The sequence below is a fragment of the Oncorhynchus mykiss genome, chromosome 3 (genome assembly GCF_013265735.2).
Source record: "Oncorhynchus mykiss isolate Arlee chromosome 3, USDA_OmykA_1.1, whole genome shotgun sequence".
NCBI lineage: Eukaryota > Metazoa > Chordata > Actinopteri > Salmoniformes > Salmonidae > Oncorhynchus > Oncorhynchus mykiss.
Window position 1 is genome coordinate 11,682,855 of NC_048567.1, and position 25,618 is coordinate 11,708,472.

At 43.2% G+C, this 25,618-nt stretch overlaps 1 protein-coding gene across 3 annotated transcripts; it reads left to right on the forward strand.

Moving 5' to 3' along the window:
- The first annotated feature begins 211 nt into the window (after positions 1-211).
- iffo1b (intermediate filament family orphan 1b) lies at positions 212-25,397 on the forward strand. 3 transcript variants are annotated; one of them, XR_005040921.1, is made up of 10 exons: positions 212-1,648; positions 6,252-6,312; positions 12,695-12,790; positions 15,689-15,829; positions 15,935-16,122; positions 18,583-18,709; positions 19,095-19,190; positions 19,656-19,786; positions 20,058-23,512; positions 23,680-25,397. XR_005040921.1 is itself a non-coding variant. In XM_021590398.2 (9 exons), exons 1-9 carry the CDS (start codon positions 669-671, stop codon positions 20,164-20,166), a joined length of 1,929 nt encoding a protein of 642 aa, XP_021446073.2. In that variant the 5' UTR covers positions 212-668; the 3' UTR covers positions 20,167-25,397. The 3 variants fall into 3 exon arrangements, 1 of the variants encoding a protein (XP_021446073.2); XR_005040923.1 differs by having other exon boundaries at positions 19,533-19,786; positions 20,058-25,397; XM_021590398.2 differs by having other exon boundaries at positions 20,058-25,397.
- Positions 25,398-25,618: the final 221 nt, after the last annotated feature.

Genomic DNA, 25,618 nt, shown 5'->3' on the forward strand with positions numbered 1-25,618 from the left:
TGCATGTATTTTGTAACAAAATAAAATCGAGCCAAGTGAGAAAATAACAATAAAATGACATTCACAAGTGGAAATGTTCCTGATAAAACCTCCCCAAGTTGTGAACTCGGAGTTTAAGAGGTCTTATTGAACTGTTCATAGCCTAATGGCACAAATGTTAAAAGAAAACCTGCTACTTGTGTATTTACGGTAGCTTCCCTGCTCTCCAAATCCCGCAGCACTTGTTGTGTCTTCTTGTGGTCATTTTGGAGCCAGATAAGCTTTGACGAACGACACTGGATTTATTTTTAATACATTAGTGATTTGCAGGATTTAACAGTACTTTCTCTCATATAGCCTATATACCAAAACATTACTTTTCTGAAATACATTTGAGTGTTGTCGCCTGCGCATAGCCGTCGGACTGGCTTATTCTGCATTGTTTTTGGGGGCGACTGTTATCCAGCATAATAGCGAGACAGAGGAAGAGAGAAGGAAACTTATTCCACGAGCCTCTTTAGCCCGGACGGAGATAAATCGAGGATAACATTCGTAATTACAACAATTTTCGCAACCAGATAAAGGTGGAGAGTCACGGATACGTCTGGTATCCAACAACAAGTCAACCTTCAGCCTATCATTATTTTTATTTTGGTGATCTTATACCGAGAAAATTACCGTCCGTGTTCATGCCAGATCTGCAGCGCTTTAGTTTTCCATACCATAGCATGAATCCTTTGTTAGAGGCGAACTCGCTTCTCCAACATCAACAGCAGCAGAACCAAGGAGGACAGAGTCATCCGGATTCCCCCTCAGGCCTTCTGCCCGAATCCGTCTTCGGCTCGCTCGACCCGACGTCTTTCTTCCTGGGCGACCATCCCGGACTGGGCTCGGAGTCTCTGCCAGGGTTCGATTTCACCACACCCTCACAAGCTTACCTGCATCTAAACCACTCTTATCACCGGTCTGTGCCCCAACCTCCTGCAGCGATGGCCCTGAGGAACGACCTGGGCTCCAATATCAGTGTCCTAAAGACTCTGAACTTACGGTTCCGATGCTTTCTGGCCAAAGTGCATGAACTTGAGCGAAGGAATAAGATTTTGGAGAAACAACTACAACAGGCGTTGGATGCGAAGAACAGCTGTGATGGGGGTTGTTCTGAAAGCGCTAGACGGGCCCATACCCAAGAAACAGGTGTACAGACCGGGTTTGTGGGAACTATCCCGCTCAGGCCCGGGTCACTCCCGTTCCAAAACACCAACAACTCCGCGAGACGACCCACTACCCTCTTCACGCTTGAGTCCAACAACAAAGCTGGAACAAACCCCACCGAACCGAATCCGAATCCGACCATCACGGTAAGCCAATCAACCCCGACAATCGACTCTCCAGCCGGGTCCAATTCAATCACCAACGGGAAAACGGTTTTTAGTACAGGCACTGGAACCCCCACCAACCCGCCTCCCCGGTTCCTCCCCGGTACTATCTGGTCCTACAACCATACCCGCAAGCTCGGTTCTGGCGTGGAGACGCGCGTCACCAGCCCCGGTGTGTCCTGGGTCCAGCCGGACGGGGTCGGGGTCCAGATTGATACCATTACCCCGGAGATCAGAGCCCTGTACAACGTCCTGGCCAAAGTCAAGAGGGAGAGAGACGAGTACAAACGCAGGTAAATAGGATCAACCTTTGTTGATTTATTCACCAAAGTAAAGCCTAATTAACGTGTGTGTCTGACGGGTGTAAAGGCGCATGGGGACCTAGAGTTGTGATTAAACGTCTCTTGGTAAAAGTCAGTTGATGTAACTTAGTGGAACTATAATAGCCGTACATGTATTATTTTGCTCATGCCACTTGGGTGAAGTGAAAGGCCCTATTACAACAGATGGCCTCTGAGAGCAGCTGTGTCCTGCCTGTGTTCTGTCTATTTCTGCCACAGCCCACACCATTCTTATTGCTAGAGATGCAAAGGGCAGCTGGGGGAAATACCAAACATTATCAGACCATAACTGACTCAGAATGAAGTCATGTAACTGAGATCCAACACAGGAAGGCTCTGTTTCAACAATCACACCAATGCTTTTGAAGTTCAAAGATTTTGAACTCTTGAGTTTGCCACTAGCTTGTGGACACCAGACCTAGGTCGCATGTATATGAGGTATGCTTGATTTAGCTGTTTGTACTTTTGGGATTACTGTGTTGATTTTGTACTTTTGGGATTATTCCATTGGAACCAGGCAAACTATATAAATCAAGCACAGCTCAAGTATTTGAAGATTTGACTTATGGTTTGGCTTGGGGAAGGAATATCTGCTTAGTGCCCCTTTAGAAAACAAGGGGAATGGGCCAAACACAGTGACAGGAATCTGATACAGAGACCATAATGCACCTCTGCATGTTTGAAATGGCTGCAGTTTGTATTCTATGACAGAACTAGAACCCGGACCGCTGATTTGTGGCACTAGTAACAGCAGGGCTGTGGCTTCGATTCACGCTGCACAGGTCACATAGACATGGTCTATACTGAAGGTATGACCATAAGTTGATTTGGATAAATATATCTCAGCGAAAATGCCATACCCAATGAATGTAAGGTGATAGACAAGCATGTATGTCTCATTAGGAAAGCTGAGTAGGGTCAGGGATTGGTTTGTGATCGGGAGGACCTGGGACAAGTGTGTGTTTGTGGCTATTTTGTTTGTTTATTGTGATTTCATGAGGCATGTGACCTTACTGCCACCTCCAAGTGAGTCAAGTCCAGGTTTGTCTCACCTTCAGACATCCATATATCTGATAGCATCCGTACTGCACAGTCATTGATGTGATTTAGGCCTCCAGTGTAGTGAAAGAATGTTATCTCGGTCATGAGTCTGTTGTAGTAATGCAGTTAAATCTACCTGCAGGCAACATGTAGAGAGAGGGAAACCCACAGGACTATTAATTCACTTCAAGAAGGTAGTTTCAGTATAAGATACACCCCCCTTCCCTCCCTCTCCTCCACTCTTCTTCCCCTGCCCTGTCCCTTGTTCTCTCCATCTATCCATTCATATTGCTATTCATTGTTCCCACTCTCTCATTGGCTAGATCTCTCATACCCCTCCAGTGGTGAAAAAGTACCCAATTGTCATACTTGATTTAAAGTAAAGATACCTTAATAGAAAATTACTCAAGTAAAAGTGAAAGTCACCCAGTAAAATACTACTTGAGTAAAAGTAAAAAAAATATTTGGTTTTAAATGTACTTAACTATCAAAAATAAAAGTATAAATAATAAAATAAATCCTTATATGGCACAATTGTTCATGTTTTTAAAATTTACAGATAGCCAGGGGCACACTCCAACACTCAGATATCATTCAGACACCAAGTATTTGTGTTCAGTGAATCTGCCAGATCAGAGACAGTAGAGATGACCAGGGATGATCTCTTGATAAGTGCATGAATTGGACCATTATCATGGCCTGCTAAGCATTCAAAATGTAACAAGTACTTTTGGGTGTCCGGGGAAAATGTATGGAATAAAAAGTACATACATTTTGTTTAGGAATGTAGTGAAGTAAAAGTTACCCCAGAAAACTACTTAAGTAGTACTTTAAAGTATTTTTACATAAGTACTTACACCACTGTGCCCTCTTACTGTCTCCTCCCTTATTTTCCTGACCTGCTCTGTCCTGTATTATCATCCCCCCCTTCACCTGTCTCTGTCTCTCTCTGTGTCTGTCTGTGTCTGTCTCTCTGTGTCTGTCTCTCTGTCTGGCTGTGTCTGTCTCTCTGTCTGTCTCTCTGTCTCACTCTGTGTCTGTCTGTGTGTCTGTCTGTCTCTGTGTTTGTCTCTGTCTGTCTGTCTAAGGCTTTCTCTTTCTCTCTCTCTCTCTCATTTCAAATAAAATGCAGCTTTATTGGCATGGGAAACATGTTTACATTGCCAAAGCACGTGAGATAAACAGTAAACAAAAGTGAGGACATAAAACAATGTTAACAAAAACGATTAGAAATTAACAGTAAACATTGCACTTACAAAGGTTTGACATTTTTTAATGTGTTATACTGTTATGTACAGTGTTATATCAATGTGCATATGGTTGTAGTAAGAATAGTAGGGGAAGATAAATCAACATAAATATTAGTGTTATTTAAAATGTTATTTGTGCTGAACTTGTTGCCCTTTTCTCATGGCAACGGGCCCCTTGCTGCTGTGATGGCACACTGCAGTATTTCTCCTAACAGATATGGGAGTTTGATTAGTTTTCAAATTCTTTGTGGGTCGGTGTGATCTGTGGGAAATATGTGTCTCTAATATGGTCATACATTTGGCAGGAGGTTAGGAAGTTCAGCTCAGTTTCCACCTCATTTTGTGGGCAGTATGCACATAGCCAGGTCTGCCTATGGGGGTCTCTGTCAATAGCAAGGCTATGCTCACTGAGTCTGTACATTTTGGGTCAGTCACAGTGGTCAGGTATTCTGCCACTGTGTACACTCTGTTTAGGGCCAGATAGCATTCACATTTTTTTTTATTTTTGGTTGATTCTTTCCAGTGTGTCAAATAGTTATCTTTTTGTTTTCTCTTATTTGGTTGGGTCTAATTGTGTTTCTATCCTGGGGCTCTGTGGGGTCTGTTTGTGTTTGTGAACAGAGCCACAGAACCAGCTGGCTGAGGGGACTCTTCGCTAGGTTCATCTCTCTGTAGGTGAGGGCTTTGTGGTGGAATGTGTGGGCATCGTTTCCTTTTAGGTGTTTGTAGAATTTAACAGCTCTTTTCTGCACTTTGATAACTAGCATATGTAGTATTAATTCTGTTCTGCATGCATTGTTTGGTGTTTTGCGTTGTACACAAAGTTTATTTTTTTCAGAATTCTGCATGCAGAGTCTCAATTGGGTGTTTGTCCCGTTTTTGTATTTTTTTGCTCTTGGATCTTTGCTAAACGACTGAAAAGGTTGGAGAAGTGTTTTATCCATACATATCCATTATGGATAGATAGCTCTTTGTGTTGTTTGTTTAGTGTGTTCCAATTTTCCCAGAAGTGATTTGATTCTATGGATTCTTCAATCACATTGAGCTGATTTCTGAAATGCTGTTCCTTATTTTTTCTTAGTGTATTTCTGTATTATTTTAGTGTTTCACTGTCGTGAAGGCACTGGGTTGAGGTCGGTGATAAGGTAGTCTACAGTACTACTGTCAAGAGATGAGCTGTTGGTGTACCTACCGTAGGAGTCCCCTCGAAGCCTACCATTGACTATGTCTAGACCCAGCATGCAACAGAGCTGTAGGAGTTGAGCCGTTTTTGTTGGTTGTTTTGTCATACTTGTGTCTAGGGGGCATATTGGGGAGGGAATGCTGTCACCTCCAAGTAGGTGTTTGTCTCCATGTCTGCTAAGAGTGTCGGTTCTGGCTTTAGGTCACCACAGACTAGTACATGTCTCTGGGCCTGGAAATGGTTGATCTCCCCCTCTAGGATGGAGAAGGTGTCATCATTAATGTGTGGGGAGATATAGGTACCACACAGGACAACCATTTTTTCTGAGATCATTTCCCTATTTATTTCCAACCAGATGTGAAATGTTCCTGTTTTAATTAATTGATTGGAGTGGGTTAGGTTATGTCTGATCTCCTCTTCATCTCTCACGCGCACTCTCCACTGCCAGCTCCAGTCTCCTTTCTTCAACCCCCTTCCCCCATATCATATCTTTCTCCCTCTCTCTCTTCCTAACTGCATGAGGCCATGCGCCTTCCCCTCCACCTAGTATCTGCAATGCGGTATACTCTGCACGGCAGGCTGTGATTGCTGGAAAAGGGAGGTGGCTTCCAAAGAGAGCTCAGCTCATCTTTCCCTCGCTCTCTCCCCCTCCCTCACTCTCACCTTACCCATCTATCTCAATCACAACAGTGTGCACAATGGCACAAAAACGTCTCTCTGTACACTATATAACCTCTATTTGTTTTAAGAGCAGTTTGGTAAAGGCTCCGACATGTTGCAGTATTGTGCATTTTAAGCAGCAATTCTATAAATGGCAGTGCTGTGCAGTGGGGTCTATGTGGTGTGTTGAGTCACTGAATCAGCCATCGTAGTTCTAACATGTCAACTGTACAGGCTTTCAATGAGATTACTGTTCACTAGATGGATGGTGCTGTCTGACCCTGGGGCCCAGATTCATGGACCAGGGGTTTCTCACACACACACACACACACACACACACACACACACACAGTTAATAGTTATTATTATGATGTTGCCATTTTACTGTGTAATTTACTTCACATTATATTTTGTTGTGTAGGTGGGAGGAGGAGTACACTGTCAGAGTGGACATGCAGCAGAAGATGGAAGACCTACAGGAGGTAACACTGTGTGTGTGTGTGTGTGTGTGCCTGGCCTCTCTTAATGATTGATACATAGGGGGTAAATGTTTCCCCTCTTTCTGTTACACTTGTTCTCTGTTGATTTGCAGGGATAAGAACAAAACCATGTCAGAATATCAAACATGACAACAAGACATTACATTGAAATGTTTAGGAGCTCAATGCTTGTAGACACAAAGGCCCTCCTCACTGATCTATACACTAACTTAGGGCGCGGGGCCAGAGGCGCAGTGTTGTGTCTGAGGTTCTGGCGGTGTTGACACATTTGACATTGCCCTGACGCATGCCAAACAACCTAATACAATTGCTTGTGTGAAACAGCTTAGTTGAATAGTGTGCAAACCACTAACCAAATATAGTATGTTTATAAACAGCTAACATAATTGTACTGTAGGCTATGTATAAATCCCTAACCTACTAGTTAGATGCTCCTCCCATGACGTTCGTCATACGTGTTACAGAAAGCAGCTGACAGTCATGATCAGACAGCCAAATGGTTAACTATTTGAGGAACGGGTGGAGCTACTTACACACATTCAGCATGATTGAATTACAGCAACAATATCAACTCCCCAAAATGGCCCCGTTGGTCCCTGTCAGAGTGAGTTACTTAATCTGAAAGTAATTTGTACGTCCTACTTCCAAATTTTATTGGTCACATACTAGAGGTCGACCGATTATGATTTTTCAACGCCGATACCGATTATTGGAGGACCAAAAAAGCCGATACCGATTAATCGGCAGATTTTTTTTTTTAAATTAAATTTTTTATTTGTAATAATGACAATTACAACAATACTGAATTAACACTTATTTTAACTTAATATAATACATCAATAAAATCAATTTAGCCTCAAGTAGATAATGAAACATGTTCAATTTGGTTTAAATAATGCAAAAACAAAGTGTTGGAGAAGAACGTAAAAGTGCAATATGTGCTATGTAAGAAAGCTAACGTTTCAGTTCCTTGCTCAGAACATATGAAAGCTGGTGGTTCCTTTTAACATGAGTCTTCAATATTCCCAGGTAAGAAGTTTTAGGTTGTAGTTATTATAGGACTATTTCCCTCTATACCATTTGTATTTCATTAACCTTTGACTATTGGATGTTCTTATAGGCACTTTAGTTTGCCAGTGTAACAGTATAGCTTCCGTCCCTCTCCTCGCTGGGCTCGAACCAGCAACACAACAATAACAGCCACCACATCGAAGCAGCATTACCCATGCAGAGCAAGGGAAACAACCACCCCAAGGCTCAGAGCGAGTGAAGTTTGAAACGCTATTAGCGCGCGCTAACTAGCCAGCCATTTCACTTCGGTCACACCAGCCTCATCTCGGGAGTTGATAGGTTTGAAGTCATAAACAGCGCAATGCTTGACGCACAACGAAGAGTTGCTGGCAAAACACATGAAAGTGCTGTTTGAATGAATGTTTACGCGCCTGCTTCTGCCTACCACCGCTCAGTCAGATACTTAGATACTTGTATGCTTAGTCAGATTATATGCAACACAGGACACGCTAGATAATACAGTATCTAGTAATATCATCAACCATGTGTAGTTAACTAGTGATTATGATTGATTGTTTGTTATAAGATAAGTTTAATGCTAGCTAGCAACTTACCCTGGCTTACTGCATTTGCGTAACAGGCAGTCAGTCTCCTTATGGAGTGCAACGAGAGAGAGGCAGGTCGTTATTGCGTTGGACTAGTTAACTGTAAGGTTGCAAGATTGGATCCCCCGAACTGACAATGTGAAAATCTGTCTTTCTGCCCCTGAACGAGGCAGTTAACCCACCGTTCCTAGGCCGTCATTGAAAATAAGAATGTGTTCTTAACTGACTTGCCTAGTTAAAGGTGTAAAAAAGGTGTAAAAAAATAAATAATAATAAAATCGGCAAATTGGCGCCCAAAAATACCGATTTCGATTGTTATGAAAACTTGAAATCGGCCCTAATTAATCGGCCATTCCGATTAACTGGTTTACCTCTATCACATACACATTAAGCAGATGTTATTGTGGGTGTAGCGAAATGCTTGTATTCCTAGCTCCAACAGTGCAGTAATATCTAACAATTCACACAAATCTAAAATAAAAGAATGGAGTTATGAAAATATACACTACCGGTCAAAAGTTTAAGAACACCTACTCATTCAAGGGTTTTTCTTTATTTTTACTATTTTCTACATTGTTGAATAATAGTGAAGACATCAAAACTATGAAATAACACATATGGAATCATGTAGTAACCAAAAAAGTGTTAAACAAATCAAAATATATTTTAAATAGCCATCCTTTGCCTTGATGACAGCTTTGCACACTCTTGGTGAGGCAGGTCCTCACCAGACATCCACGGCAACAACGTCGCCTGTGGGCGCAAACCGACCTTCGCTGGACCAGACAGGACTGGCAAAAAGTGCTCTTAACTGACGAGTCACGGTTTTGTCTCACCAGGAGTGATGGTCGGATTCGCGTTTATCGTCGAAGGAATGAGCAATACACCGAAGCCTGTACTCTGGAGCGGGATCGATTTGGAGGTGGAGGGTCCGTCATGGTCTGGCGGTGTGTCACAGCATCATCGGACTGAACTTGTTGTCGTTGCAGGCAATCTCAATGCTGTGCGTTACAGGGAAGTCATCCTCCACCCTCATGTGGTACCCTTCCTACAGGCTCATCCGACATGACCCTCCAGCATGACAATGGCACAAGCCATACTGCTCGTTCTGTGCATGATTTCTTGCAAGACAGAAATGTCAGTGTTTTGCCATGGCCAGCGAAGAGCCCGGATCTCAATCCCATTGAGCACGTCTGGGACCTGTTGGATCGGAGGGTGAGGGCTAGGGCCATTCCCCCCCAGAATTGTCCGGGAACTTGCAGGTTCCTTGGTGGAAGAGTGGGCTAACATCGCACAGCAAGAACTGTCAAATCTGGTGCAGTCCATGAGGAGGAGATGCACTGCAGTACTTAATTCAGCTGGTGGCCACACCAGTTACTGACTGTTACTTCTGATTTTGACCCCCCTTTGTTCAGGGACACATTATTACATTTCGTAGTCACATGTCTGTGGAACTTGTTCAGTTTATGTCTCAGTTGTTGAACTGGAAGGCCAAAAAGAGAATCAAGGACATCAACCACCCGAGCCACTGCCTGTTCACCCCGCTATCATTCTGACCTCGCCTTCTGGATGACAGTGGGGTGAACAGGCCGTGGCTCGGGTGGTTGATGTCCTTGAAGTGCGGGCAGTGAGCGTCGGTGGCACTGTATTATCCTCAAAGCGGATGAAGAAGGTGTTTAGCTTATCCGGGAGCAAGATGTCGGTGTCCTCGATGTGGCTGGTTTTCCCTTTGTATTCCGTGATTGTCTGTAGACCTTGCCACATACGTCACGGAAGTTGCAGTAGGAGTGGTCAAGTGTTTTTTAGCAGCACGAGTACTACAGTCAATGTGTTGATAGAACTTCGGAAGCGTTTTCCTCCAATTTGCTTTGTTAAAATCCCCAGCTACAATAAATGCAGCCTCAGGATATGTGACTTGAGGGGGAATGCACACGACTGTGACTATAACTGAAGATAATTATCTTGAGAGGTAATACGGTCTGCGTTTGATTGTAAGGTATTCTAGGTCGGGTGAACAAAAGGACTTGAGTTTCTGTACATTATCACAATCACACCATGAGTAGTTAATCATGAAACATACACCCCTGCGTTTCTTCTGCACGGAGAGTTCTTTATTCCTGTCTGCGCAATGTACTGAGAATGTAGCTGGCTGTATGGACAGGGAAAGTATATCTGGAGAGAGCCTTGATTCCGTGAAACAGAGTATGTTACAGTCTCTGATGTCTCTCTGGAGGAGATACTTGCCCTGAGCTTGTCTACTTTATTGTCCAGAGACTAAACATTAGCGAGTAATATACTCGGAAGTGGTGGATGGTGTGTATGCCTCAGTCAGACTAGAAGTCTACTCTTCTCCGCCCGCGGCGTCTTGTAGCAGCCCCTGGGATAAGATCAATTGCCCTGGGGGTTACGAACAAAGGATCCAATTCGGGAAAGTCGTATTCCTGGTCGTAAATGCTGATGAGTTACCGCCGCTCTGATATTCATAAGTTCTTTCCATTTGTAAGAAATAACACAAAAAAAAAAAAAATGACTGCAATGTTGCTTAGGAGCTAGAAGCAGAGCTGCCATGTCTGTCGGCGCCATCTTGCCATCAGTAAGCATATGCTGAGCCAGATGGGGCTCTGGTTTCTCACGTTTGTTGTGTGTGTGTGGATGTGTGAGGATGCAACTGCAGGGGACATCTACCTAACCCAGTTAGACCAGCTCTGTTGAGCCAACAGGAGACCACATGGCATGCAGCAAAGTCCCACTTTACATTAAACTATCCATGCAGAACAATGTACAAGATACAAAAAGAAACACTCGGCACAGACACAATCAACTTTTATGTGAAGACATATCTTAGGAAGAAGTTCTGCAAAATATTATGGCTAGTAGTTTACGGAATCAAATACTTCAGAGAAAAGATGGAGAAGGCAGCAGGGTAGCCTAGTGGTTAGAGCGTTGGACTAGTAACCGGAAGGTTGCAAGTTCAAATCCACGAGCTGACAAGGTACAAATCTGTCGTTCTGCCCCTGAACAGGCAGTTAACCCACTGTTCCTAGGCCGTCATTGAAAATAAGAATTTGTTCTTAACTGACTTGCCTAGTTAAATAAAGGTAAAATAAAAAATAAAAATTTGATCAACAATATGATCCAAGGCACTTGTGAGATTAAGTAGGCAGGGTTGTCAATGTATAATCTGTGTATGTACTGTATGTTTGTGTGTTGTACTTTGGATTTGTAGTAAGACTTAGGGTAAGAACATCTATCCTTACACTGTAAAGAATATATAATCATCATGGACAGATTATAGTGTTGTACTTTGGATTTGAAGTGCATTTGAGTCAAGACTTATAAAGACAAGATATGATGTTTTACAGTTTGGCCCTACCCTGAGTTGGTCAATATAGAATGTTTTACTGTTTGGCCCTACTGTAAATTGGTTAATATAGAATGTTTTACTGTTTGGCCCTACTGTAAATTGGTCAATATAGAATGTTTTACTGTTTGGCCCTACTGTAAATTGGTCAATATAGAATGTTTTACTGTTTGGCCCTACTGTAAATTGGTCAATATAGAATGTTTTACTGTTTGGCCCTACCCTGAGATGGTCAATATAGAATGTTTTACTGTTTGGCCCTACCCTGAGTTGGTCAATATAGAATGTTTTACTGTTTGACCCTACTGTAAATTGGTCAATATAGAATGTTTTACTGTTTGGCCCTACTGTAAATTGGTCAATATAGAATGTTTTACTGTTTGGCCCTACCCCGAGTTGGTCAATATAGAATGTTTTACTGTTTGGCCCTACCCTGAGTTGGTCAATATAGAATGTTTTACTGTTTGGCCCTACTGTAAATTGGTCAATATAGAATGTTTTACTGTTTGGCCCTACCCCGAGTTGGTCAATATAGAATGTTTTACTGTTTGGCCCTACCCTGAGTTGGTCAATATAGAATGTTTTACAGTTTGGCCCTACCCTGAGTTGGTCAATATAGAATGTTTTACTGTTTGGCCCTACTGTAAATTGGTTAATATAGAATGTTTTACTGTTTGGCCCTACTGTAAATTGGTCAATATAGAATGTTTTACTGTTTGGCCCTACTGTAAATTGGTCAATATAGAATGTTTTACTGTTTGGCCCTACTGTAAATTGGTCAATATAGAATGTTTTACTGTTTGGCCCTACTGTAAATTGGTCAATATAGAATGTTTTACTGTTTGGCCCTACTGTAAATTGGTCAATATAGAATGTTTTACTGTTTGGCCCTACTGTAAATTGGTCAATATAGAATGTTTTACTGTTTGGCCCTACTGTAAATTGGTCAATATAGAATGTTTTACTGTTTGGCCCTACTGTAAATTGGTCAATATAGAATGTTTTACTGTTTGGCCCTACTGTAAATTGGTCAATATAGAATGTTTTACTGTTTGGCCCTACTGTAAATTGGTCAATATAGAATGTTTTACTGTTTGGCCCTACTGTAAATTGGTCAATATAGAATGTTTTACTGTTTGGCCCTACTGTAAATTGGTCAATATAGAATGTTTTACTGTTTGGCCCTACCCTGAGTTGGTTAATATACTGTATAATCAATCTGGTCTTTTCCAGAAAGTAGGGGCTGAGCTGGTTTGCAGGATGTGTGTGAGTGGTGGTGTTGTGTGTGTCTGTGTTCGTGTTCGTGCAGGCGTGCGTGCGTCTGTGTGCGCGTGTACCTGTGTGCATGGACATGCATCTCATGATTATGTGTGTGTTTTGTTTGTAGGACCTCCAGGAGAGCGAGGGCTGTCAGGATGAGTTGGCTGTCAGAGTGCAGCAGCTGAAGTCTGAACTGGTGCTCTTCAAAGGCCTCATGAGCAACGTGAGTCTACATCCACAAAGTTCCTCTCAATTTGCACCTTCTCTTATCCAATCCAATTGTATTGGTCACATACACATGGTTAGCAGAGGTTATTGCGAGTGTAGAGAAATGCTTATGCTTCTAGATCCAATAGTGCAGCAGTATCTAACAGCTAATATCTAACAATTCCACAACAAAACCTAATACACACAGTCTAGTAAAGTAATGGGATAAGAATACATAAGTATAAAATATGTGGATGCGCAGTGACAGAGTGGCTAAGATGCAATAGATAGCAAAGAATAGATAGTGAAGGATATATATATATATATATATATAATATATATAATATACACATGGTTAGCAGATGTTAGATGAGTAATGCGAGATGTAAACATTCTTAAAGTGGCATTATTAAAATGACTAGTGTTCCATTTATTAAAGTGGCCAATGATATCAAGTCTGTAGGTAGACAGCCGCCTCTCTGTGGTAGTGGTGGCTGTTTAGTAATCTGATGACCTTGAGATAGAAGCTGTTTTTCAATCTCTCTGTCCCAGCTTTGATGCACCTGTACTGACCTCGCCTTCTGGATGGAAGCAGGGTGAACAAGTAGAGGCTCAGGTGGTTTTTGTCCTTGATTTTTTTGCCTTCCTGTGACATCGGGTGTTTTGTTGGTGTCCTGGAGGGCAGGTAGTTTGTCCCCGGTGATGTGTTGTGCAGACCGCATCACCCTCTGGAGAGCCTTACGGTTGTGGGTGGTGCAGTTGCCGTACCAGGCGGTGATACAGCCCGACAGGATGCTCTCGATTGTGCACCTCTAAAAGTTATTGAGGGTTTTTGGTGACAAGCCCAATTTTTTCAGCTTCCTGAGGTTGAAGAGGCGATGTTGCGCCTTCTTCACCACACTGTCTGTGTGCGTGGACCATTTCAGTTTGTCGGTAACATGTACACCGAGGAACTTAAAACTTTCCACCTTCTCCACTGCTGTCCTGTCGATGTGGATAGGGTCGGTGCTCCCTTTGCTGTTTCCTGAAGTCCACAATCATCTCCTTCGTTTTGTTGACGTTGAGTGAGAGGTTATTTTCCTGGCATCACACTCCCTGAGCCCTCACCTCCTCCCTGTAGGCTGCCTCGTCGTTGTTGGTAATCAAGCCTACCACTGTAGTGTCGTCTGCAAACTTGATGATTGAGTTGGAGGCGTGCATGGCCACGCAGTCGTGGGTGAACAGGGAGTACAGGAGAGTGCTGAGAACGCACCCTTGTGGGGCCCCAGTGTTGAGGATCAACGGAGTGGAGATGTTGTTTCCTACCTTCACCACCTGGGGGCGGCCCGTCAGGAAGTCCAGGACCCAGTTGCACAGGTCTGGGTTGACACCCAGGGTCTCGAGCTTAATGATGAGTTTGGAGGGTATTATGGTGTTGAATGCTGAGTTGTAGTCAATGAACAGCATTCTTACATAGGTATTCCTCTTGTCCAGATGTGATTTTGCAGTGTGATGGTGATTGCATCGTCTGTGGCCCTATTGGGGCGGTAAGCAAATGGGAGTGGGTCTAGGGTGTCAGGTAGGTTGGAGGTGATATGATCCTTGACTAGTCTCTTAAAGCACTTCATGATGACAGACGTGAGTGCTACGGGGCGATAGTCATGAAGTTCAGTTACCTTAGCTTTCTTGGGAACAGGAACAATGGTGGCCATCTTGAAGCATGTGGTGACAGCAGACTGGGATAGAGATTGGTCGAATATGTCCATAAATACACCAGCCAGCTGGTCTACTCATGCTCTGAGGACGCAGCTAGGGATGCCGTCTGGGCCAGCAGCCTAGCGAGTGTTAACTCGTTTAAATGTTTTACTCACATCGGCCACGGAGAAGGAGAGCCCACAGTCTTTGGGAGCAGGCCGTGTCAGTGGCACTGTATTGTCCTCAAAATGCACAAAGAAGTCGTTTAATTTGTCAGGGAGCAAGAAGTCGATGTCCGCGACGGGGTTGGTTTTCTTTTTGTAATCCATGATTGTCTGTAGACCCTGCCACTGAGCCGTTGAATTACAACTCCACTTTGTCTCTATACTGACTCTTTGCTTGTTTGATTGCCTTACGGAGGAAATAACTGCACTGTTTGTATTTGGCCATGTTTCCAGTCGCCTTGTCATGATTAAATGCGGTGTACATGCTTTCAGTTTTGCGTGAATGCTGCCATCAATCCACGGTTTCTGGTTAGGGAAGGTTTTAATAGTCGCAGTGGGTACAACATCTCCTATACACTTCCTTGTATACGCTGACTCGGTGAGCGAGTTTATGTCAATGTTATTGTCTGAGGCTACCTTGAACATATCCCAGTCGATGTGATCGAAGCAATCTTGAAGCGTGGAATCCGATTGGTCAGACCAGCTTTGGATAGACCTAAGCACGGACGCCCCCCTGTTTTAGTTTCTGACTATAGGAGGGGAGCAACAAGATGGAGTCATGGTCAGATTCTCCAAAAGGAGGGCGGGGGAGGGCCTTGTATGCATCGCGGAAGTTAGAGTAACAGTGGTCGAGTGTGTTACTCGCTCATGTACTGCAATCGACTGCTAACAATGTAAGAAATAATGCATAAAAAACAAAATACTGGACTTGAAGCGAAGCTGCCATCTCTATTGGCGCCATCTCATGTTGCCATTCACACCTAACAGAACCATCATCAACAACTGGTATACATCTTTCTCCTATATACACACACAGCCTCATACTGTCCTGATCTGACTGCACACAAATCATCTACTCATCGATGACCCTTTTCACCCTCAATATTGTGTGGTTCATTCTCCTGTCCCACTGGGTCCCCCAGTCTGTTTCTCACACTCTACACAGAGATTACTCCTGGTCTGGTTAGGATGATAACTGTTACTAGGAGACCGTAACCATCTCTCTTTCTGTGTAGAACATGTCTGATCTGGACAGTAAGATCCAGGAGAAGGCCATGAAGGTGGACATGGACATCTGTAGACGCATCGACATCACGGCTCGCCTGTGTGACTTGGCCCAGCAAAGGAACTGTGAGGATGTCATCCAGATGTATCAGGTAGTCTGTCTTTCTGTCTGACGGTGTCTGTCTGTGTCAGTCTGTCTGTGTCTCTCTCTCTCTGTCTATCTGTTTGTCTGTCTAAGTCTCTCTTTCCACTCGTAGGTCCCTAACACCCAGTCTGCCATCAACTGTCGCCCCCGGAAACAGACCCCGCTGTCCGTCAACAGTAGTGAGGGTGATGAGACTATCAGCACCTCGGAGAGCGATGGAGGCCTGCCCAGAGAGGAGGAGCTCTGTGGCTCGTCAGCCAATCAGATCAATGAGGAAATGCAGAGGATGCTCAACCAGCTGTGAGTAACATTACAGGACTGGTGTTTGTTACATGTATAGTTTCTCTTATCAGGCTTCTACAGGTACAACCAGCTTCTACACTGTCTATACTCTACCATAGTAAAGGTATTAGACTGATAAGAAGGAATCAAATCAAATCAAATTTTATTTGTCGCATACACATGGTTAGCAGATGTTAATGCCAGTGTAGCGAAATGCTTGTGCTTCTAGTTCCGACAATGCAGTAATAACCAACAAGTAATCTAGCTAACAATTCCAAAACTACTACCTTATAGACACAAGTGTAAGGGGATAAAGAATATGTACATAAAGATATATGAATGAGTGATGGTACAGAGCGGCATAGGCAAGATACAGTAGATGGTATTGAGTGCAGTATATACATATGAGATGAGTATGTAAACAAAGTGGCATAGTTCAAGTGGCTAGTGATACATGTATTACATAAAGATGCAGTAGATGATAGTACAGTATATACGTACGTATACATATGAGATGAATAATGTAGGGTATGTAAATATTATATTAGGTAGCATTGTTTAAAGTGGCTAGTGAAATATTTTACATCATTTCCCATCAATTCCCATTATTAAAGTGGCTGGAGTTGAGTCAGTGTGTTGGCAGCAGCCACTCAATGTTAGTGGTGGCTGTTTAACAGTCTGATGGCCTTGAGATAGAAGCTGTTTTTCAGTCTCTCGGTCCCAGCTTTGATGCACCTGTACTGACCTCGCCTTCTGGATGATAGCGGGGTGAACATGCAGTGGCTCGGGTGGTTGATGTCCTTGATGATCTTTATGGCCTTCCTGTGACATCGGGTGGTGTAGGTGTCCTGGAGGGCAGGTAGTTTGCCCCCGGTGATGCGTTGTGCAGACCTCACTACCCTCTGGAGAGCCTTACGGTTGTGGGCGGAGCAGTTGTCGTACCAGGCTGTGATACAGCCCGACAGGATGCTCTCGATTGTGCATCTGTAGAAGTTTGTGAGTGCTTTTGGTGACAAGCCGAATTTCTTCAGTCTCCTGAGGTTGAAGAGGCGCTGCTGTGTCTTCTTCACGATGCTGTCTGTGTGGGTGGACCAATTCAGTTTGTCTGTGATGTGTACGCCGAGAAACTTAAAACTCACTGCCCTCTCCACTACTGTTCCATCGATGTGGATAGGGGGGTGTTCCCTCTGCTGTTTCCTGAAGTCCACAATCATCTCCTTAGTTTTGTTGACGTTGAGTGTGAGGTTATTTTCCTGACACCACACTCCGAGGGCCCTCACCTCCTCCCTGTAGGCCGTCTCGTCGTTGTTGGTAATCAAGCCTACCACTGTAGTGTCGTCCGCAAACTTGATGATTGAGTTGGAGGCGTGCGTGGCCACGCAGTCGTGGGTGAACAGGGAGTACAGGAGAGGGCTCAGAACGCACCATTGTGGGGCCCCAGTGTTGAGGATCAGCGGGGTGGAGATGTTGTTGCCTACCCTCACCACCTGGGGGCGGCCCGTCAGGAAGTCGAGTACCCAGTTGCACAGGGCGGGGTCGAGACCCAGGGTCTCGAGCTTGATGACGAGCTTGGAGGGCACTATGGTGTTAAATGCTGAGCTGTAGTCGATGAACAGCATTCTCACATAGGTATTCCTCTTGTCCAGATGGGTTAGGGCAGTGTGCAGTGTGGTTGAGATTGCATCGTCTGTGGACCTATTTGGGCGGTAAGCAAATTGAAGTGGGTCTAGGGTGTCAGGTAGGGTGGAGGTGATATGGTCCTTGACTAGTCTCTCAAAGCACTTCATGATGACGGAAGTGAGTGCTACGGGGCAGTAGTCGTTTAGCTCAGTTACCTTAGCTTTCTTGGGAACAGGAACAATGGTGGCCCTCTTGAAGCATGTGGTGACAACAGACTGGGATAGGGATTGATTGAATATGTCCGTAAACACACCAGCCAGCTGGTCTGCGCATGCTCTGAGGGCGCGGCTGGGGATGCCGTCTGGGCCTGCAGCCTTGCGAGGGTTAACACGTTTAAATGTTTTCCTCACGTCGGCTGCAGTGAAGGAGAGTCCGCATGTTTTGGTTGCGGGCCGTGTCAGTTGCACTGTATTGTCCTCAAAGCGGGCAAAAAAGTGATTTAGTCTGCCTGGGAGCAAGACATCCTGGTCCGTGACGGGGCTGGTTTTCTTTTTGTAATCCGTGATTGACTGTAGACCCTGCCACATACCTCTTGTGTCTGAGCCGTTGAATTGAGATTCTACTTTGTCTCTATACTGACGCTTAGCTTGTTTGATTGCCTTGCGGAGGGAATAGTTACACTGTTTGTATTCGGTCATGTTTCCGGTCACCTTGCCCTGATTAAAAGCAGTGGTTCGCGCTTTCAGTTTCACGCGAATGCTGCCATCAATCCACGGTTTCTGGTTTGGGAAGCTTCCATGTGCATTTTCTCCAGAGGCCAAACAAACATTAATAAACAAACATTTGTGTGTGTTGCAGGCGGGAGTGTGAGTTTGAAGATGACTGTGACAGCTTGGCCTGGGAGGAGACAGAGGAGACTCTGCTGCTGTGGGAGGACTTCCCAGGATGCACTCTGGCTCCAGAGACCACCCACCAGCCAGGAGAGGTATGGGGCGCTTTAGAATGTTGATGTTTAGGTATTCCATAGTAACTCTATGGGGTTAACTAATGTTAGAGCCTTGGAAGTAGTACCTTCAACCTCAAGTACACATTGATGACATGGTGCAATACCTTTGTCCAAGTAGTTATATTGTTTTAATGATTTGTACGGATATCTTTATGCAGAGGCTACACACATTAATTAGACATTTATCAGGAGTTTCTGTATTCACAGTTACTCAGATTATAGTATTGTCAATTTGTATTTTCCAGGAAATTATTTTGAATAGAGCTAGAGCACTTCCATTTTTTTTCCATTCCCCTCTCTCTGTCTTCCCCTCTCCTTCCTTCCTTCTCTCCCCTCCTTCCTTCCTTCTCTCTCGCCCTCTCAGCAAGAAGACCAGTGTCTGGAGAAGGTGATTAATGACACTGAGGACTTATTCAAATCCAGGGAGAAAGAATACCAAGAGACCATCGACCAGATTGAGGTGTGGTGGGGGGGTCTAAGGCTATGTTAATGTTTGACAGTGTGTTTCTCCCCAGTATGACTCTGCTACAGCTAAGAGTGATGTGTTTCTCCCCAGTATGACTCTGCTACAGCTCAGAGTGATGTGTTTCTCCCCAGTATGACTCGGCTACAGCTCAGAGTGATGTGTTTCTCCCCAGTATGACTCGGCTACAGCTAAGAGTGATGTGTTTCTCCCCAGTATGACTCGGCTACAGCTGAGAGTGATGTGTTTCTCCCCAGTATGACTCGGCTACAGCTAAGAGTGATGTGTTTCTCCCCAGTATGACTCGGCTACAGCTAAGAGTGATGTGTTTCTCCCCAGTATGACTTGGCTACAGCTAAGAGTGATGTGTTTCTCCCCAGTATGACTCGGCTACAGCTAAGAGTGATGTGTTTCTCCCCAGTATGACTCGGCTACAGCTAAGAGTGATGTGTTTCTCCCCAGTATGACTTGGCTACAGCTAAGAGTGATATGAACCGTCACCTACATGAATACATGGAGATGTGTTCTATGAAGAGAGGCCTGGATGTGCAGATGGAGACCTGCAGGAGACTCATCACCCAGAGTGGGGACAGGTACACTCACTCCCTCACTCTCTGCCACCGGCATTCACTTCTCTCTCTCACGGTTTCTCTTTGGCTCACTTTTAATGACCTACAGTAGTTTACAGTAATCTGTACATTTTCTTTGACTAAGTTTTAAACGCATTCTTGTGCCTACTGTATACCTGTTATTGTCTAAATGATGCATTCCCCCTAAAATGGTCTTCTTTCTCTCTCCCTCTCTTTCTCTCTCTGGCTCTACCTCTCTCTCTTTCTCTCGCTCTCTTGCTCGCTCTCTTTATAGTAAGCCTGGCTCTCCTGTGGCTGTGGCTGGTGAGGAGAGCGTTGACCAGGCTGAGAAGGAAGGGACAACAGCGTCGCCTCCTCTCTCCAACTCTCCTCCCAGATCATGACCCATCAAGACCACCTCTATCACATGACCGTCATTCCATCCAACCACAGCACCACTCCGCCGTCACTATAGCAACGCCACGTTTCCATTCTAACCACTAGATTAGTCTATTTTTAATTTTCTTCAAGCTATCTTCATTCACAAGCCTCAATATAGGAACGTGGCAGATCAATCTGTTTTAGCGAGGGTGTAGTGTTGTGTTTCCAACAGATTTTAGTCCCCTCTACTGGAAAGTGGTATTACTAGCACCATGGAAGTCTGTACATAAGAACCCACTGTTTAACAGAGCAAAGGTAACGAGGTAATGGATTGAAATACACAACTTGAATTGAGAATACCTCATAGAAACATATGAGCAATATTTGAATGAACTCATATGAGTTGTAGGCTAGCGTGTACTCTTAAGGTAGTTGTTGGTACTACAGAGAACCATGGTATTAACTCCTATAGCATGATCCATTTCCACACAGCCATAATGATAAACACACCACACACACACACACCAATAGATTCATGTCAGGCTAGCATAGCAGATCATTCTAACAGTGTGCTGCTGTCCTGTTGCAACATTATGAGGGTTGTTTTCAAACTCACCTAGAAGTATAACACAGTAAATATAAGCCTTAGGGTGTGTTCGTAAATTCACTGGAGTGCCAGGGTGCGCTCTGGGCGTTCGTAAATTCAAAGCATTGTCAGATTGTCCGTTCGTAAATTCGGAGTGTTTCGCTCCGGCCGAGGAGTAGGGTTGATCCGAGCCTTCTGACCTCACAACGGCAGTCAAGCACTCAATCTAACAGACTAACGTTGGCTAGCTTGCTAGCTTCTTCCAGACATAAATGAGAGAACACCGCACTCTGACTATTTTACTCATTCTAGCAGAGCTGGTTAGGCTGTTTTTGTTATCCAGAGTGTTGGTGACTGTAACTGTGATGCTGGCAACAATTTCATTACGCTTTTTTGCCTACGTTTACTGACACCGGCCATATTCAATGTGTGTTGAGCGTTAGTAAATTCATCAAATGAGCGTGCTCTGAAATCGGACTAGATAGCCAGAGACAATTTACAAAGCAAAGCCTAGTTGGCAAGAGAGATAAACTCTAGATGAATCACTTTATTAGCAACAAAACAGAAATATAACGTTACTGTACTGGACTAAAATAATATCAAATCACAAATTTTATCAAACATCTACACTTCATTCATATGTATCAATGAAAACTAGAAAAAAGTCAAATAGTAAACTAAACTCTAAGATGCAGTCACTCAGATGGCGACAATGATATCCCTGTGTGTGATTCTGAACTCACATTTTGAAACAAAAGCCTGCCAGTCTCTCTGCCCTTTTGTTGACACCAGACAGGTTGTCATGGTAACATTATTTCACCGTCCTGTTTCACTTACCTGGTATTTACTAAGGAATTATTGGATAACATTGTGTAACATTGTATTCTTTCTTCAACACAACTGGTAACTAACTACCTGGTACTAAATGTTACATAGTGGTGCTTGTTTCACTGAATCCCAAAGAACCCCAAAAGTAGTTTTATTGTAATTATAATGTAATACCATTTTACTGTGTCGAGTAAATGGCAACTATGGTGAGAAAAGTTCGCTAGAGCACATAATGATCTGGGACCAGGCTAGTCATAGGCTCTGTGTCGGCTCTATATGTGGTAGTGCAGTGTGAATAGTGTAAATACTCTGTTAAAGCTGATCTGAGGTCAGCTCTGGGGCCTTGTCCTGATCTCTGTGTGTCTCTGTCATTGACACAGGGAGAGGGATACATATGACAAAGGGCATTGACACCCAAGTGTTATTATACCTACGAGCTGTCTAATGTATACTAATGTTTTGTTTAGTTTCCAGCAGCAGAGAGCAGAGGAAGGCCCTGCTACTCTGTCCTCCAGCAAGGAGATAGGTAGGCTCGGATATGAGAAGTTAGATAGGAGAGATTTGTGTATCTGTTCTGTACTCTCTATTTCTATGTGCTGTAGTCTGATCTGGTTGGTAAGGACTCAAATGCATCAGTAGTATTGTATCAGAGAGAAATGGAAGATTGATGAACAGGCTATAAAAGACAGAATGTCCACAGATGAACAAATAGACAGACAGACAGACAGATGAATGTACAGTACGGATAGATTGACAGATTAATGAATCGATGGATAGAATGATGACCTGCTGAGATCATTTATGTTTGCTACTTGAGTGTCAAAGCAACTGAAAACAAGCAATCTGAATGAACTTTGAGAAATATTGCTGAAACATTGTAATAGAAGTACTAAATACTGATGCTGAAAAGCTATCTGACACGGTGCTTGATATGATCTAACCTATTTTTGAGCTTAAAAGTTAGCCGTTTATAAAGAAAGAGCAAAGCAAATATGTATATTCAATAATACAGCAGTAACAGCAGTAATAACAGTATTTAATGTCACAGAAGAATAAGAATGATATGTACAGAAGTAGGATCTTAATTTGATCACTTTTGTTGCTTAGATTATTCCTGTTCTAAAAAGGCTTCTAAAGTTTGTAATTTCCACTTTGAAATTTCGGACTTGATTTTCCCTAATGAAAAATGCATCAACCCCTACAAAATTGGCCATTAATTATAATCCACGTAATAAATCACATTTCCTGTTGCTGCAGAATTTTTTCCTGCTGTAGCAAAATGGCTCAAATTAAGTTTCTACATCTGTAATAATTCGAACTCGTACACGTCACGAATGTAAACAATTATTGAAGGAAAACTTATTTTATTTTCTCCACTTGTCACTTCATGTTTGTAGATGTGACAAAATAGTGAAATTGTTAGAGCTGAGGAGTAGATTTCCTCTCTGTTAATTCAACATACACTATGTTATTATACAGTAGAATGTAGATGTACAATACATTTTTGTTCCTCTTCCTTGACATTGAAATATGCATTACTTTGAGCATAAAACACTCGCTTACCTCAGATTAACAATATTTAATAACTCTTTACTTTGAGTATTAAACACTCTCTTACCTCAGATAAACAATATTTAATAACTCAATAATAGAACACAAGGATTCCTTCACAAATACTATCTCTTTATCAACAACCAAATGGAGGCTTCAGTTTAGTTCATTTCATTTGTGTTTCTTTCTTTTTCTTGTTTGATGAGGAAGATGTTTAATCAGGTGCCGTCTGCTGGTCACACCTCAATATTCTAGTATTGTAGAAGGGTTTCCAAGGCTTTCTCTGAACGATTATATAGGTTGTGAAGAACAGGTTTTGGAACCATGAAAAAATGATATGCATGTCTTAAGCTATGTATTGGATATGCCATTCCTTGGGTGTTTCTCCTGACCACATGACCTAGGTTCTAGACCTGGCTATTCAACTCTTAGACTACAAGATCCGGAGCCTGCTGCTTTTCTGTTCTACCTGATTTACTAATTGCACCACCTGGTGTCCCAGGTCTAAATCAGTCCCTGATTAGACGGGAACAATGAAAACATGCAATGGACCTGGCTTTGAGGTCCAGAGTTGAGTTTGAGGGTCCTGTGCTATAATGCTTGGGTTTTTTCTGCTCGGGTCATATGGCCAGTAAAACTCCTGGCCCTAGCGTTCCTGCCCTTTGGCCAGAACTGGAGAATAAAATGGAGAATAGAAGGCAGCAGAGAAATAGTGAGAATATGTTTTTCTTTGTATATTTTACTACACGCACAGAGAGACACAGTCTCTGCAGTATGTATGCATGAGTCAGCGTGTATGTTTAGGAGAGTGTTCTAATGTCCTTGGTTTTTAAAAAGAGTTTTACTGGTTCACTTACCACATGAAGAATGCAATAGTCCTAAAATGCACACTGTATTCCAGTGTCTGTCTGACAATAGACAAATTCATATCCTCTTCACAACTGAACTGAAGGCTAACGGTATAACTGAATCATTGTAAACTAGAGTGGTAGGGACCATACAGTGATGTGTTCTGCTGACTGGATTCCCATCTCTACAAATCGCCTTGAAATACTGTATATATATATAAATCAAAGATGTACAATAATCGCTCTAATATTCCAACAATAATCCACTTTCTTCATGAGTGTATGTGATTACAAAGTAAATTCTTTTTAAAAATGGCACCAAAGTGTAAAAAAAAAAAAGAAGATTACTACTCAAATGCTTTAACATAATGATGGTATGATTGCTATGATATTGTATGCATTAAAGGAAAACGCTATGTTGGATATATTGTATGTTTAAACACTGGCAATGCAAGGAGGTCCACAGTCAGAAATACTTAAGTGTCAGGTTCCCAGATTTGGCACATAGCTGAACTTTTAATGTGGATGGAGATATTTGATTGGTCCTTAATATTTCTCATAGACCAGGAGCCAATGCTCTTGCTCTGTGAGGACCAGTGTATTCTCTGGTCCATATATTTTACCATCAACTAATTCCATCTGGCCTGAGTAAGCTAGCATGCAGGTGAATAGACTGAGTTGTCAATGAGAAGACTGTTAGGAATCACCAAGGCCTCATTTACTAAGCATCTGCACCAGTGCCATGTTTACACCTGCTCGGTTCAAAAGGGAACGAGTCATTGAACAAAAGGTCAAGGGACAAGAAAAGTCTGTTTTCTGTTTCTATCTTTGTATCTCATCTTATAATTCCCTCCGAAAAGAGCAAGTGTAAACATTGCACTGCTTGGTAAATCAGGCCTTGGTTTTTGTTTTGGTGAGGTGTGAGTTCTGTGAAACTGGACTGTCCCCTTGAACATGTGTGCTTCATCACAGAGCTCTGTGTACTGACAGAGAGTTCATCACAGAGCTCTGTGTACTGACAGAGAGTTCAACGCAGAGCTCTGTGTACTGACAGAGAGTTCATCACAGAGCTCTGTGTACTGACAGAGAGTTCAACGCAGAGCTCTGTGTACTGACAGAGTTCAACGCAGAGCTCTGTGTACTGACAGAGAGTTCCACGCAGAGCTCTGTGTACTGACAGAGAGTTCCACGCAGAGCTCTGTGTACTGACAGAGAGTTCAACGCAGAGCTCTGTGTACTGACAGAGAGTTCCACGCAGAGCTCTGTGTACTGACAGAGAGTTCCACGCAGAGCTCTGTGTACTGACAGAGAGTTCAACGCAGAGCTCTGTGTACTGACAGAGAGTTCAACGCAGAGCTCTGTGTACTGACAGAGAGTTCCACGCAGAGCTCTGTGTACTGACAGAGAGATGGAATGAAGAATAAAAGATACAGCTGAGCAATATGATTGTGTGTGTGTTTTTTTTTTGTGTGGATTTGGTGAGTGTATGCTAGAAGCCCATTTGCATTGGCTGCTATGTGCGTCTGTGCTTCCTGAACTCCACCTGCCTGGTAAGCTAACTTTACAAGGACAGCGAGATAAAATGTTTGTGACAAACTGTCTTTCACATCTTAAAGTATGTGTCGAAAATGATGAGACTTTGGTTCAGAAGCATTAGTCACC

Excerpts from the sequence above, each read along its gene's own strand:
- iffo1b (XM_021590398.2), top strand. The coding sequence starts at position 669 with ATGCCAGATCTGCAGCGCTTTAGTTTTCCATACCATAGCATGAATCCT. Across the intron at positions 18,710-19,094 it reads CCACCCACCAGCCAGGAGAG|CAAGAAGACCAGTGTCTGGA; the intron begins GTATGGGGCGCT and ends TCGCCCTCTCAG. Across the intron at positions 19,191-19,655 it reads AGACCATCGACCAGATTGAG|TATGACTTGGCTACAGCTAA; the intron begins GTGTGGTGGGGG and ends GTTTCTCCCCAG.